Source organism: Colias eurytheme, chromosome 2 (assembly GCF_061535395.1).
Source record: "Colias eurytheme isolate Ceu_HAF_F1 chromosome 2, ilColEury1 Martin Lab GWU primary, whole genome shotgun sequence".
In the NCBI taxonomy this organism is placed as follows: Eukaryota; Metazoa; Arthropoda; class Insecta; order Lepidoptera; family Pieridae; genus Colias; species Colias eurytheme.
In genome coordinates this window covers 9,268,372-9,285,665 of record NC_142981.1, presented here as the reverse complement: position 1 = coordinate 9,285,665, position 17,294 = coordinate 9,268,372, and the positions used below count along the sequence as shown (strand labels likewise).

General features: G+C 34.3%; 1 protein-coding gene across 1 annotated transcript in view; it reads right to left on the bottom strand.

The window, feature by feature from the left end:
• Positions 1–2,668: 2,668 nt before the first annotated feature.
• LOC149910596 (sodium-coupled monocarboxylate transporter 1-like) overlaps positions 2,669–17,294 on the bottom strand; it is a 30,720-nt gene continuing 16,094 nt past the window's right edge. The window contains exons 5-14 of the mRNA XM_090115715.1: positions 10,050–10,101; positions 9,642–9,709; positions 8,351–8,505; positions 7,811–7,951; positions 6,676–6,900; positions 5,986–6,167; positions 5,497–5,625; positions 4,760–4,875; positions 3,802–4,080; positions 2,669–3,182 (exon numbers count right to left, since the gene is read on the bottom strand). Coding sequence (XP_089971841.1) covers positions 3,156–3,182; positions 3,802–4,080; positions 4,760–4,875; positions 5,497–5,625; positions 5,986–6,167; positions 6,676–6,900; positions 7,811–7,951; positions 8,351–8,505; positions 9,642–9,709; positions 10,050–10,101 — 1,374 coding nt within the window. The 3' untranslated portion in view covers positions 2,669–3,155. The remainder of the gene's footprint in view (positions 3,183–3,801; positions 4,081–4,759; positions 4,876–5,496; positions 5,626–5,985; positions 6,168–6,675; positions 6,901–7,810; positions 7,952–8,350; positions 8,506–9,641; positions 9,710–10,049; positions 10,102–17,294) is intronic.

Below are 17,294 nucleotides of genomic sequence, written 5' to 3'. Positions count from 1 at the left end.
ATAACATCGAGGATAAATCGAACAATCGCTATTACAGTAATTGTAGGTATATCTAAAACAAAACCTTTACCTACAATTTACACAAACAAATTTAGTACCGAAAGTATTAACTTGTACGGTGTACCGTCTTGTACCATTGAACAGCAGGAATAAGATCCGAAAGTTTTATGTCTGTAAGAAATATTTAAATGTCGTTAGTTAAAACACCTTTCCCGTCTCGGTGGTGTAATTAATTTGCGAGTTGGCTCATTAATTAATTGGGCGTCTACCGAGATGGCCCGCGTGCTTTTTATGAGAACAATAAAATAATTTGCGTAACTGTCGCTGCGGGTGGTGTTACGCGTTCATTTAAGATTACTATAAACATGGATATAACTGTGTATATTATACTAGCTGTGTGCCCGCGACTTCTTTCAACTTTCCAAATTAACGTAGTATAAAATATGTATCTACTTTATTGGATATTTATATCCAATAAACTTTTCTTAGTACTGTGATCTTATAAAAAGTTGTGATTGAATGGAAATCTTCTAATTTTAGTTACTTACTTGGGATAATTTATAAAGTTAGTTGTTAGTCATTGTCTCAGTTTTGATTTTGATAGTGTTTCAGTTTAGTGAATATCATCCTCGTTACTACGTACTTACTATTTATTTTAACCTACTTCCATACTTAACCACCTAGTATAATTGTAAGCAAAAAGCTCCCAAAGCTTTAATCTTAGTATTTTTTTCATTTTCGAGTCAGAGTTCGAGAAATCAAAACAACCTCTTATATAGTGTACACTGTACAGTGTACACCGTACACAACAACTGAAAGGCGGTAAGGAAGCATGAAACAGTGAAGGAGCCTTACTTTTATTTCCAGAACACAATTAAACTGTTCTTAGGCCAATTGAGTTTACGACGCGGCTCTACCGACGGCTTTTCGACGCCGCTATCGGATTTACGACTTTTTAACTGGGAATTTGAAAATTTCCTATTTTACTACTGAGAAATAAAAGCTTCCTCTGTGTCTTGGCGGAATAAAACGTATTTATTTTGGCTATCTCTTAGATGTAAAATGTTCGAAACATATAAACTTCTTATTTCAAATTATGAAAAAATATTGGCGAATTACAGTTACAACTGAAGCCCTGACTAGGAAAATTTAAAAAATTGAAAAGCTATGCTAGTACTTATTATCAACATTACCATTATGCCCATTAGTTAATATCTTGTACCCTCCTCCCATATCTCTAACTACCCACATTTAATGCGTTCTACACCCTAATGCAACTTTCAATTCAAATGTAAAACAAGCCAACTTCCCAGCCACCTGTATTTACGTGACTCCCCATAATTTGATAACTTCCAGTTTTACGGAACAAATTGTCGCACGCCTTAAGAATATTTCGCTTGGAACGACGAACGAATAGAAATTGAAATAATTACACAGTTTTGTGCGTATATTTATTTATTAACAAAACGAGATTTTTACAACTTGTATAAAGAACTGTAATACTTATGGTCCTTCGTTGGTCAAATTTCAATGAAATTCACAGGTACCTTCATTTTCTTCAATAGTTATGGAGGTAGCTGGAAAAATACATTTTTATACTTTTGTGACAGCCGAAAAATTTAACATTTATTCTACTAGCATAAACAAAGTATATTGAAATCACACATTTGGCACGTTTTACAATACAAATGCATTTTCATTCTGTAAAATAAATCTAGGTAAGTAATATTTAACAAAACAGAAACCTTTGAAATAAAGAAACATTACATATTTAAACAGTTTGTGTGATATTTGATATATTTAAAAGTTATTTTAAAAGTACATATTTCATTTTTAAAGATTCTTGGATTCTAAGAGTACCTCTTTTCAGATTTGTTTAAAGCAAATGCTTCGAGAATATCCTAGCATATAATTATGAGCACCAAAAACATAATACAATCTACATAATATTATATAGTATATACAATTTTATTCATAAATATCCTCCCATATGTTAAAAATTAATTATTTTAAGTACTATCAAATACTGTTACTTTAAGGCACGCGTTGTTTATTATTATACCTTATGCATAATGCTTTTTATTATTGTCTGTAAGTACATTGTTGAAATATACTATTTTACAAGACGGGTTTTTTTTTATTTGCCTTACATTTTAGGCCATGATGGTTTAGTTAATTATATTATAAGTAATTTATATTAATTAATTCGAGAAACCATTCGATAATTTTACTTATTTTTATAAATATAGTGTAATAATTGTTTTTGAAAAAATCTAATTGGTCCGTTTTCTATAACTACATTATAAAAGGAATGAACTGACGACTAATATTCGAAAATAATTATATAATACATACTACTTAAATTGATATTTAACTGCATTTCTAAATATCAATTATTTTAGAGACTACTAAAGAACCAATATGGAAATATAAAATATGTTATATTAATTATGTGGACTCGCTAAAGCATCAAATACTCTAAATTTCTTATAAAATAAACTTACATAAATAGTTATTTTACTGCTTGTCCTTTTAAAACAAATACTAACTTATACATAATTAATAATATTATCAATTACATTAAATCATATAGTCACACTTACGACGAATTTACAACAAAAAACATACTTAACTACAATTTTAATGAAATACATTTTACAGTTATGTCAGTGGAAAATTTTAAAATCTAAGGGCCGATTATTCAATGCTTGGATAAAACTTATCCGTCCAATAAAGTATTACACGATAATATTAAAATGTCACGTAAACTGTCAAATATGGGCAATTAGAATACGTTTTTAAAATGGTAGTTTTATACATTATTCGACGAATAAGTTTTATCCAAGCATTGAAAAATCGGCCCTAAGATTAATAAGTATTCTTGTCATTTTACAAATAAATATGGGTTTAGTAAGAATAATTGCCTACTTGTTATCATAGAAAAAATCTGACATACTTAATTATTAATTTAATATAATATTTTTATTTTGTAAATGTTATCAATTTCATAAGAAAGAAAGCGTTTACACACATTTTTACACATGTCATACATTAAATTATAATACATTCTAAACAAATTACATACAACAAACTCAACAATTTAATCACAAATCAACCTCTTACATATTACTCCATATTTATTATAATAATAACCTTCATCTAGTCTCTGGAGGTCTTTCCATCTGAAAAATAAATAATAAAAAAGATTAGCAAGTTTTTGTATTATCAGTATTTGCTTTGAAAAAAATTGAAGGATCTAAGATTTGTAAATCGTCAATATTATGATTAATGTATAATTAATTTTCTGTTCTGAATATTCTTTAAGTTAATCTTAAACTTAAATAACTTATAAATTTACTTAATAACTTGTATAGGAAACGTTATTTTACAATACAAGCATTAATTTCATGACATTGGAACGGTTTGACCCGTGCGCAATGTTTTTATACATATTATGGAGTCAATTTCCTTAACTACTAACTTCCCTCTTATTTCCCCTGCTTTTTCTATACGTCCTGTTGGCAGCCGCCGCCATAACACTGGTGTGAACTATTTGACATTTATTTATGTCTTTTTTTGACGTGACAATGTCTTATAATTCGATAGAGCCGGCTGCACGCACGAAAAAACATGACTCATGCGGCGTTACCTCGCTCTGAGGCGTTCCATGTAAGGCTTGAAGTGCAAGCGAGAGCGCGGAACGAGCGACAATGAAGCACAATCGGACGTTGTCACGTTCAACTATCGTCAGTAAATCGACTTTACAGACATACAACTTTTTGTTTCTATAATTATAATTACCTTATTAGCAATCCTGCCCAAAATAAGTGGGGAAGAAGGAGCAGGGGAGTCAATCTCTTTCACTGCCAATTTTCTCCTAATTTCCCCCGCTTTTTCTATACATTCTGGTGGAAGCCACCTCCATATCACTGGGGTGAATAATTCTGCGTCCATTTTGGTATCATCTCTTTTGTCGAAAAACCAGCCAACTATAGCTCCTACTGTTAGTGTAGCGAGGAGGCCCAGAGGAGCTATCCAGTGATAGGATATCCGGAATAGGGGGAAAATTGTTTCCGGATCCTGTAATAATAAACTGTTTATTTGGAGTGTTTGTGAGTAAATTACTTTAATGACAATAGTTTCTGCATCCTAATTGAACTAATTACAAGGTACAATATATATCTTTATTTGCAAAGTGAATAAGAACCATACGTATGACGATAACAAATATATCTATGGATTTTAAGAATGAAATAACGAATTTAATTTTTTTTCAATTTTCATTTAGTTCGATTCCCGGTTAAAGCAAGTGAATTTTCGAAAATCATATTGGAATTCACTTCTATGTCTTTTAAAAATAAAGGAATGTTTCCTTTCATCAAAATTTGCTATCTCCAGTATTTACAGTACTTTGAACTTTCTCTCTAGGGCCCATCGAAAATTTCCACTCTGTATAGTTGTATAGATGCGAGGGAAAGTACAAAAGGTGACCTTATCGGTTAAAAGTGAATTAAAAAAAATGTATGCGTGTACTAGAGTACATACGTAAGAAGTGAAACTTCTTTATGACCTTAAAAATGTCACGAGTATGGCGTAACGCAAAAATGTCACGCGTACGGCGTAACGCAAAAATGTCACGCGTACGGCGTAACGCAAAAATGTTACACTAAATTTTTGTCCAACCCCGATAAAGAAGTTTCACTTCAAACATTTCATCCATATTCTTTTTAATTATACATATAAATATAAAATATCTTACAATATTAGTATTTTCCATAACAATCGACGCGTTTCTAGCGCACGCCGCATCAAATTGTAACGGTGGAGCGCGTAATCCTGCTGCTGCTGCTGCTTGCGTGCCCAAAGAAGTTATACCTGTATGCAAATTTGAATTGTAAGTGTATAGGGATAGGTGCTATATTCTTTTGGATACATTTATTTGATATTTACTTTGATATCATTAAAATGTTCTATAAATGATTTTATTAAAGAATAGAAAAAAACATACCGCGGCGGGATTCAAAACCGCATCTAATTTTTTTGAGGGAATTTTCTTTATTTTCTTGAAAATTTTCAAATAGATGATTGATTTGTGACAAAAACAGTTTAGTATGTTGAATGTTGATGCGCGATGTTATGTACATAAGTGTTGTGTTCTTTGTGGTGTATTCTATACAGATTACAGTGTATTCTATACAGTGTATTCTATGAAATGTGTTCTATACAGTATGTTCTATGCAATGTGTTCTATACAGTGTGTTCCATACAGTGCGCTCCGTACAGTGTTTTTTCTACAGCGTGTACTATACAGTGTGTTCTCAATAGTTTGCATTGTACCAAATGCTCTATAATGTACGAGATTACTACGTAGTGATAAGGCCGCCAAGTTAGTTGTACTCTGTTTTTTTAGCTGTAAGTAATTCTAAGGTTTTCCTGTTTGTACAACTAATAAAGTGTTAAATAAATAAATGTAGTACATTACAGTTAACTACATACCAGCAAGTAATGCCCCAGCGATCCCACCCGCAAGTGCACCCTTGGGCCCGACCCACCAGCAGCACATGCCCAGTGTGAATATACCGCAAGTTGCACTTGCTGCTATCGCTGATAGGGCTGTTGCCACACCTGGTAAACATTGGCAATTAATAATGCGAATAGATCATGTCTTTAGTTTTGAGTAGAAAAAAAGGTGTCATGTGGACAACCATCAGAATTCAATAAGTATTATATTGGATATTTGGAAATTGCAAACTACATTATTTATTGACGCGGGTACGATGATAGAGCATGCTGCTGACTGCCCCACACACTGCCCCACACACTGCCCCACACACTGCCCCACACACTGCCCCACACACTGCCCCACACACTGCCCCACACACTGCCCCACACACTGCCCCACACACTGCCCCACACACTGCCCCACACACTGCCCCACACACTGCCCCACACACTGCCCCACACACTGCCCCCCCCCCCACTCACCCAGCACGCCGCCCAGCTGCTGGATGACGACCAGCATGAGCACGGCCACGAGCGCCAGCACGGCGGTCACGGCGCGCGCCAGCACGCCCTCCACCAGCGGCCGGAACCGCACCTTCAGCCACCCGTGCAGCAGATCCTCCACTACCACTAGCGCACACGCGTTTAGAACCGCTGATAGCGAACTGGAAAAAAAAAGACGTGTGGCACTCGGGGACTGCCGCGGTAAAGCTATTGCATGCTATGCCTTCAAGCCACACCTCCGCGCCCGTCGGAGTGGGGAGCGTGAGGTTTTTCGTTACGGAATTTCTGGATTCGGTCCCCGCGCTCAAGGCCCGCGATAGAAGCTATCCAATAGCTTAATAAATGAAAAAGTAAATGTTAAGTACCTATTGTAAAAAAGTATTTTGGAAACTTTGTCAAAAGAACGCATAAGTAGCGCGCGTCAGAGCGCTAACCTGAGGCCGCCGCGCCGACGCGCCTGATGCACCGTCAAATAGAGCACCAACGCTATGATGCGCGCTTAGTATGCATTCTAGCAGACAAAGCCTTAAATTGGATCACTACTTGGGGACATTTCATTTAAATGGGATGATTTTAATATAAAATTAAGATCGAACTTCAATCTCTTAAACCTTAAAGTACAAAAACAAAAGTATCTTTAAAAACTATAACTTTTAAATTAGAACTCACCTCAACCCAGCTCCAAAGACGCCAGCTAGAAAGACCCCTGCCAACCCCGGCAGCTTCTGCGTCTTCGACACATAAGTAACAAAGGCCGGTAGAAGCCTATCATCCACCAATGGCGCCCCCCGGGGGTCACAACCCCCTTGTACCCAGGCCGTCCAAGCAGCCAACCCACACCATACACAGAGACTGATGGCGAACATTGCTCCTATGCAGAATATACCTAACGCGCTGGAATTCGAAAAATCATGTGTGAATCATATTAAAGACAGTTAATTTTACCCGACTGCGAAATATGGAGTTGTTTTTCAAGTGAATGTATTCTTTGGCACACCCTACTGCCCAAACCGCTGGACGGATTTTGTCTTTTGAGGAGTCTTTACAATCTCTAGAGATGTGGTAGTGGCATAGGCTACACAAATAAGCGGACGGGATTATTTTTAAATTTATAATAACTAATTTTTATTTCTTGAGGAATCAAAAAATGTATGACGAAGCCAATTATAAGGATTTACGGAGTACTTAATCATAATAGGATTGGTCAGTGGGCGAAATTCGACCTCATTCTTACAACTCTCACCCGCGTGCCACTACACGTGTCGCGGTGAAATATACATACATTGTACATCGACGTATGATTTAAATCGTGATACGTAAAGGAAATCCTTTCAAATACGTTAGAAAAATGACTCTCAGTATACATGGACATGCCCAAGACATGTCATATCTACTGTTTTTTGTCTAGCAATTTGATAATGTATTTAAATTGCCTAGCAATATAAATACATTATCAAATTGGTATCATCGATTAATTGTCGATTCATGTCATATCCACATCATCAACAATAATGATTAAAAATTAATATAGTTAATAGTTGCTATATTGGAATATTCCGACAGCAATACAATCAAGAGGTTGTTTGATCAAAAAAGATAAATGTCTTACCAATGGAGTAGAACAAAAAAAAATCATAAAGCCTATAAGTCGTAAGAAGTTTTTTAGCGCATTAACATTTCAATACAGTGGAGGAAAAGTGTACCTAGGAACTATAGTGTGACACCTTTGTCCTTCGTATATATTGCCTATGGTTATCCTGAAAAGTATATACATTAATATTGTACTCAAAAGTCAAAAACTTACGCAATCGCCTTCCTCTTAGTGGGCAGAGAAATATATCGCTGCACCATTGTTTGGTTGACGGAATTGAAGCAGGTCCAATACAAGAAACCGCCAACGATTGCGCCCCAGCCCGTCTGACGCTCGTAGGGGGAGAAACTCCAACTAATCGCAAGTTAGTAAAGTATGAAACAATTATTCAAATTGTATGTGAACAGTTTCCTGCATTGAAATATAAAATCAGTTGTATAAAAATGCAGTTAGATTTGAAGATTTAAATTCCTATATCGATTTTCACTTAGACCAGAAAAATGACAACTTGTACAGATTTTTAAATAAATTCCGGTTTTTCGCTTTTACTGAGCCTCATCACGTAGAAATCTTATTGATCTTTTCTGTTCTTATTTTTATAACATTTATTTTCACTTTGAAACATTTTTGACACAGGGCACTGCCCCAAAATACAAAGAACTGGTTAGAAATACCGCGACAAAAGGTTGGAAATATCGGAATACTGTTACCACAGACAATTTCTTAAATGGGATATAGAAAAACCTTACTCACTTGGACAAATGCAGTCTCCCCGATACATCAGCGGTATCAATGACAGTGGCTATCCCCCCCACCGCCAGCGTACCGGCTGTCCCCATCAGCACTATGCCGATGAACATTATCCCCGTTTGTACGGAGTCCGTCCATACCACCGCGCGGAGACCTCCCTACACCAATAATATATGTAAATCTTATGTTCTTAGATATAAATTTATATCTATAAACAAATATAAATCTATATCTGTATCTCGTGTTTGATATTAAACTCCTCCGAAACAGCTTGACCAATTCTCGTGAAATTTTGTTTACGGGTAGGTAAGAGTAAGTCAGGACAGAATTTTTCGGCTCAGCTAGTAGTTATTATAACAATAACAAGTTCCAATTCCATTTCTATTTAAACTTGAATGGTGGAACTTTTTATAGATGTCCTACTTCCAGAAGTTTCTCCATACGAGACACGTCTTTATATAGAACATGGAAGAGCATTATTTTTAGAAAGGACCAATAATTGACTTAAAATAGTTTCGGTCAGCACATCTAAAAAATGCTTTTTATCTTTTAAAACCAGGAAAATTTTACAGAATCTATATAAACTATAACAGAATTATAAGAAATAGAAGCGCAATGATTTTGGAAAATATAAAATCTAAAAGAAGCGCAATGATTTTGGAAAATATAATATAAAATCTTACCAAAGTAACTTTTAAAAGAGACGAATAAAACTAGGTACATAAAAATTAACGATAGGTACCTATACATTCTTTTCTCACAATATCAAAAATTACAAATATGTTGCTGGCCTTTTAGGGAGATATAAATAAAAACGCGTACATATCGATAACTCCAATGTCATTACTGTGGTGCGAATACATATGGCCCAAATTTTTTGCTCACCATGAGTTGCATATCTTACAACCTTGTTTTTATTCTAGAATACCTTGACCTAATGAAAAATGAAGTCTGATATGGTACCTATACACATATTATTAATACGCAGGTTAAAAATAACTCTTATTGATGAATATAAATATTCCGGTCAAAAATTATCCGTACCATAAGAAATTAAGTTATAACAATTCCATTACTGTAATTTTTCAATCTCGACATCAGTTGAAATCTTACACAAAAAATATGTATGTATATAAAAATACATTTAGCGAGTCCAAATATCATTGTCGTCTTCGTCAGCACTCAGCGCTGAGCGAATATGTTTTGTTTTAATAAAAAGATAGATGGAAATTTACATTTTTTTTTTGTCTTAAATTCATAATAATTTGCATAGATAAATTAAATATATACTTACTAATGCCGTATAAAGGCCGCATATTAATACCATCGCACCGCCAACAGCGAAAACATTGAACCCTGTCACTGAAAATTAATTGCCATATTTAATTAATAGAAATATTCCTAAATGTGGGTATTAACAAAACAATATAATATCAATCAAAAATCAAAAATATATGTCTAGGATGAGCAAGAAGATTATTTAAATTAGTGCAACAATAAGAAAATAAACAATAATTGTTGGGGACAACCCGAATGTGACATTTGAAGTTACTAAAAATACCTAGTACTAAAGCTCACTAATATTTGCATTTACTTATTTGCTAGTTGCTCTTTAAAAATGGTATATTATGCTTTATCAAAAAAAATCAAAAATTACTTGAGAATGATTATACTTATATGCATAAAAAATCAATGACCTTACATTGGTTAAATGCCAAAGCTGGAACATATATCACCATCGGCAGAAACAGCACCTATGAACAAAAGGATTTTCTTATTATATTTTGCATTGATAGATTAACCTAACGACCTTACAAAATAGTCTTCAGCGGTAAATATAAGAAGAATCATTTTCTAAGAATATTTTTATCTTAGTTGTAGATAAGACAAGGACATCTGGATAATCTAATTTCTTAGAATATCCTTTTGAATAGATCACTAAAATTTGTTTTTAAATAACTATTTTCAAATAAAATAAACTGCATTTATTACGTCATAACATGCTGTGAAAAAAATGCACTTAAGGCTGCAGTCTAGCAAAATTGCGTTTTCAACAAGTTATTTGACAATTTTTTCCCGGCTAATGAAATGATAAACTGTATTTTTTTTTCTTGTTTATCAATTAGTGTTATATACGCAATGCGCGTGAATTTTTTCACATTTATAAAGTTACTTTATGTTACCTTAATCAGGCCTTCAAGATAAGTCTCTTTCCCCCAAAGACATTTCGAGCTAAGTTTGTGCACTCACTACGTTGCAACCGATTACAATTTACACAATCTGATCAGCGCATTATTATCCTTATATAGTCGTTATTAAAAACTGCTGAATACAATTGCCGAAAAACTTATGATTTTCTTAATTAGAACGTTATAAATTCATTAAATTTCCCATTTTTTGCCTTACAAAATCTATTGATAAATACTGCTAAAAGTTATTTTTTCCATTAATTTATTCGTTGGTTGAAGACCAATGAGTATTAATCCTTTAAAAATTTTTTTTTTTTGAATTTTGATAATTCTTTAAATATTAAAAAATATTTAAAATAATTAGGAAAAAATCCTAGCGAATTTCTTTAGTCGCGCTCCTTGGGCCGGAGCGTTCTGACGTGTGCTCTACGCTCGATTTTCCTTCATACCGAAGTGAAAGTTGCTCTACTTCATTAAATTTAATATTTTTGTTAATTGATTATTTTTATCTTAGTTTTGTGCAAATATTCGTATTTTTAAACATTTGATTTCGATATGGAAAATAAACGAAAAAAATACGCGTGTAACTACTAGAAAAAAAATTATCTTCGAACATAAAGTTAATGAAACCAAATAGATTGCAAAGGTGATTGGCAACAATTTCTTTATTTTACGGGGTGTCAGTAAAGGGATGTATATTTCTTTAAAACTAAAGTAAGCTCATAAATTTTCTTATAATATAATTTTTTTGAAGTTCCAAAAATGTTTATTTTTCGTTTGAGAAATACGAAATATAATATAAACTTGTATTGAGAACTTGAACTTCCCAAGTTCATCCGGGGAAATCCCCATACGGGGAAAATGATTTGTTTACTCCAAAATTGATCCGAGGTGTTTTAATTTTTTCTTCTAGTCATTTTCAACGTAGCGGCATGTTGTTTGATTATTAATTTTGTAACTTAAATACAGGATCTTGGTTTTATATTCTGATCTTACAGACGCGCTGACAAATTTAGTCCGCCATTTCTAGTTTAGTCTACCAACTCTAAGTACCAATATTAAAACGAATGGATTATCATCACATCATCAAAACTCAGATGTAATGGAAGATCACAATAACATAGAAAATTCAGTGGGTGTTGAGAACTAAACAAACAGAAGTAACAGAGACGCGAAGAATAAAAAAAGAGGACGAAAACGATAATTCGTTGATGCTTTCCCTTTTCGACGTATTTTTAGGGTACATCACCAATCTGCAAAAAACAAAACTGATGATTCCCAATTGCTGATTAAAAATGAAAAACAAATAATCGACAACAGTGGTGAAAATTTGCTGTTCACAATGAAACATCCTTCAGTGGTAGCAGATTCATTTCAAACGTATCGGTGAACAGCGTAAAGGAGAGGAGGACAGGAAAACATTATGAATGTGGATGGTGGATTGTATACAGGGTGTAATCGATAAGTATGTGCTGCCTGCAGGCAATTATGACGTTATTATTGCAGGTATCAAAAAACTTAAAACTGATATCGAAATTACTTTACCTAATGAGCAAAACGACAATAATAACTTTTTAAAAGTATAACGAGAAATATCTAAAAAATTTACTTTATACACTCCCATATCAAAAAGGGAAAATGGGACTAGTAGAAGTTAAATGTCTAATTCCGGCAAAAGACACGAATGCGGAAGATGCGGTTAAAAAAAAAATTAATATTTGAAATACAATGCAAAAAATAACACTTTTGTCATAGATAAGAATCATGACTATTTTTTCTAAATTCAGGGACAACTAAACGTTGCAGAAGCAGAAGTCTGCTTATTTGCTGTTTGGACTGGAGTGAATAATTCGTTAAAAATAGAATATATAAAAAAGTATAACCCTCCCTCCCTCTATCTAACGCGGATATTCTCTGCTACGCAGACGATACAGCTGTCATATTCTGCGGTGAAAATTGGGATGAGGCTGTGTCTACCGCTCAAAAAGGTATGACTCAAATTAATGCATGGCTCGAACGCAATTTACTAACACTAAATGTAGATAAAACCAATTATATTTGTTTTCATAAAACTTCAGTTTCGGCACCCTCTTTATGTGACATGATAGAGTTTCCGCAAACAGGGACGGCTAATCTTTCAATTAAAAGAGCTCAAAAGGTAAAATACCTGGGTATCATGTTGGATGAAAATTTGAACTTTAAGAGTCACATACATCTGCTCTCTGATCGTGTCCGTAAAATTTCAGGTATAATAAAAAAACTTCGGAATTCTGCTAAAACTGATCTGCTTAGGAATGTTTATTATGCTCTTTGCCAATCCATTATCACTTATTGTATTAACTCTTGGGGCGGGGCTGCGAAAACATCACTTATCGGCCTTGAAAGAGCTCAACGAGCGGTCCTAAAAACAATGTTATGCAAGCCCTTCAGATACCCAACCTCTGAACTTTATAAAGATAGTGACGTTCTGACGGTGCGGCAGCTTTTCATCCTCTATAGCTCTCTTTCCACCCATAAATCTATCTTAAATTTAGTTGATTACAAAGATCTTGTAAAAAAGCGTGTCTTCAAAATTCCAAACATAACTACACACTCAACATTCGCTAAGCGCATGAACCCATATATTGGCATCTTTATATATAACTAGCGGTCCGCCCCGGCTTCGCCCGTGGTACATAATATTTACGTTTTCTCTACATAAGAACCATCCTCGTACTTCAAGGAATATAATAAAAAAAGAATTATCGAAATCGGTTCAGCCGTTCTCGAGTTATGCGCTTACCAACACATTTTGCGATTCATTTTTATATATAAAGACTAGCTGTTGCCCGCGACTTCGTCCGCGATTCGGTCGTTTTTCGTCATTCGTCGTTTAAAAAAATACGTGACACTTTATTTTTGAATGTTCTTAATTGTCTCTTATAAAATTTAACTACATTAAAATTGAATACTCTGATAAGAAAATCTTAAAATCATCGAAAATCATAGACATCGAATATCTGAGGAAAACATGAATGAATGTGATTTAAATTCTACATTTCTTAGTAATTAAAATAATAATCTAAATTAAATGTAGATTAACAGTTTGAGCGCACCATTATAGAATATGTACCTAAGTAATAAATAACTTTCTTTCGCGCTCGGTACCACAAACTAAACATGTTTGTGGTATGTGGCCCGCGTCACTTTACCCCCCACGAGTTCCCCTCCGTTGCTATGCGAAAATACATTCGTCGCCCTACTGTAGGAAAAATTGTAATACTGCGGCCTGGGCGTTATAACACGCTCAGGGAATTCCTGAGTGCTGATAGACTTCCGTCTATCGGCATTTATACCAATTTTATATTAATATCACCATCTTGAGGAAAAGCTTCTAATGTCGATTTAAAACGCATATATACGGATTAACCTGATGAATTAACATGTTCTAAAATTGTGAAATGAGTTCAGTTTTAAATTCGAGAAATATTGATTTCTTGTATTCGATTATTCGTCGTAGTCGAATACAAAATATATTTAAAGAAACTAAGGTTGGCCTTCAGGCAAAAGGGATCCTATCAAATGATAAACTTGACCTTGTATCTTAAAAGTAAGAATGAAAGGAGCATCTAATAATTGTTGAGCACCAAAGGATCATTTAAAACGCAATACTATAAGAGCTAATATTGTCTAAGAACTGTTTAGATTGCACATGTTCCTCTAAAACTTAAAAGTAGTGATTTCAAAGGTTCCGGCGTATCTTCAAACGAAAGCCGACTCCTTACTCCACTTTAAAGCATTACAAAAAGAACATACTACGTTAATATCGCCTATACAGAAGATGATCTGTAATCAATTGTGAGGTTATAAGCAAACCCACTTTTATATTATTTTGTCGGACCACACCACCGAATTTGTAGATTGATCTTCTATGTTTACCTCTAAGTCATTAAGACTATGTCGAAATCTGTCTGCAATAAGACGGGCCTCTCGCTATTCGTCCGTTTAAAGAGACCAATAGTTTCAATTCTTAATCTTTCATTAAACAAACTTATTAATCGTTCTTGTCTCAAATAATGGTAATATTCGCGTCCCTACTCTAGTCATTGCTTATGCTCATGTTCATCTTCGAGAGATCGAATAATATTATGGTGCACCCTATTATTTGTCAAACGGTCTTCATATTGAGTAAAAGTTTCAGAATTCTCGAGATAAAATATGACGATCGTGATCAGCTGTGAGACGTAATTCCCTCTCAGTGAGGGTTTCGGTCTCACGGGATAGTACAATATGCCATTTGCGATCAGCTGTGAGACGTTATATATACCCTCAGTGAAGGTTTCGGTCTCACAGGATAGTACATGCCGTTCGCGGTCAGCTGTGAGCCGCAATTCTCGTTGTGAAGCGGTTTCAGGTTCGGCATAACACATGTTGTTTTCGGTCAATAGTAAGCCTCTTATCTCTAACGATCCTTGAGAACTCTTATTTCTCATTTTCTTAACTTTGCTCGAATTTCGATATATAAAGATTTTTTAGGTGGCACTGATGCGGGTGAATAAAAATTAAAACGGACTAAGAGTGTTATAATCTCAATCATCATCATCAATACATATAATAAAATTGTGGAAAAGTGATGTCTGTACAATTAAAATATGTAGAAAAAAATTAGCAGGTGTTATTATTATCGAGAAATCGAGAGAAACCATTTTTTTCTCTTAAAAGCTCCCCCCCCTCCCACTTCCCGAACTCCGATTGACCGTAATTTATTTTTCCTTACATTTTTATCATATCCTTTTCTAATGGGTTTCATCCTACTGCGATTTTTTTTTGTTTCAAAAATTATCTACCCTGGTGTATAGGTAAATTTTCCACATAAAATGTCCTTTAAATTATGTCGTATTATATTTTTAACCCCCGACGCAAAAAGACTGGTGTTATGTGTTTGACCGCTATGTATTTCTGTGTGTGTGTGTGTGTCTGTCTATGGCACCGTAGCTGGCTAACAGGTAAACCGAATTAGATGCGGTTTTTTTTGTTAGGCAGAATATTTTCCGATGCTGGTTCTTAGATAAAGTGTATCAAAATTGGTTCATCCACTTATTATACCTACATAGGGGTAAAAGTGGGAATGAAAAAAATGAAAGTTATAATTTATTTTTAAAGATCGTCGGGAAGTTTATGAAATTATTTATTCCTTTTTCTATACACTTTTCTTCGTCTAAACGGTTTAGTTACGTGCTCTCTTTCTCTTCAGCCTTTAGTTACGTGCGTGAGACAGGAAAGATCTAATTTGGATTTGTTTCTGGATTTGATAAAAACTGAGTATCGATTAAGCTGATCAGTGGCTACTGGCTACACCATAGATTATTAAAAACATCCGTTTAAGAAAGGAAGGAAATAGAATTTGCTCCTCTCCCCCCCCCCCCCCTGGTTCCTAAAAAATAATATGACATAATTTAAAAGAAATTGTACGTAGAATTAGTTAGGCATTTCTTTTTTGATTTTCGATATTATATACTAATCATAATTTTTAATTACAATATGTAGTAACTATTTGGTATAGGTTAGGCATTTCATTTCTTGATTTTCTTTAATAATTTGGTACGTAAGTTTTTTAGCTCAGTTTAGTAAGAAATTTTAATAACAATTCTTTTAATTATTTATGGTAGTACAACAGTACAGTATGGGTTGTACGTATTTACTCAATAATTGTATGTTAAATAGTAATTCAGCATGGGCGTAGCCACGGTGGGGCTGGGTGGGGCGCTTACCCTGGCTTTGATCTGGTAGGTACTAATTGTGAAGGGACTGGGCGTGGGCGTGGGATTGGGACTGAACGTGGCATATGGCGTGGGAGTGCGAGTGGGCGCGGGAGTGGGAGCATGAAAATAAAAATGATTTTTTATTGTTGCCCCACCCTGAGCCCATGGTCATAGGTCCCATAGTCACTATTCCACGCGAACGAAGTCGCGGGGACAGCTAGTAGACAAATATAATCAGAAAGCTAAGCTCAACCATAAAAGATAGACATTTATGATGTCGGGAGATATTTTTTATATAATATGGAGAACATTTCTTTCATACTTGATTTCTGTGTAGCTTTAACCATTAAGATACACGCATTAAGAACGCACACGCGACGAAAGCTTAAAAATGGAGTTGCTGCTCTGCTCACGAATATGAAAAATAATTGTACCAAGTTTCGTTTAAATCCGTCGAGTAGTTTTTGTTTCTATAACGGTTATACAGACAGACAGACGGACAAACATTTTTGACGTCGATGTCGATCTCTAATCACCTCGTGATAGTTATTTAGGAAATATATTTCATGTGCAGAATTGACCTCTACAGATTTAATATAAGTAGGTATTCATATATTTAGATTCCAATTTCCATGTAACGTTAAATTCGACTATATAATAACTAACAGACAACGCAGGTTACTCTCGTTTCCGTAAGTTGAGGCGGCTACATATTCGGTCCTAATAACATGACTTTTTGACGAAACGACAGCGCGGTTTAATTCGATGGCAACACCATCAGAAAAAAGGAAATATTTTTAACTTTGAAAAAATATTATGATTTACACTATTAATACTATTTTAACATTAACACAAAATATAAGACTGTGAGTGTGTAAAAATAAATCCAGCTAGTTTCACATCACACTTATGTTTATAATTAGGTATACGACATGAAAATATATTAATTACCAAGCAATAATCATATAGATAAATACTGAACAAAAGTATTAACAGTCAAAGTATATTATTTTTTAC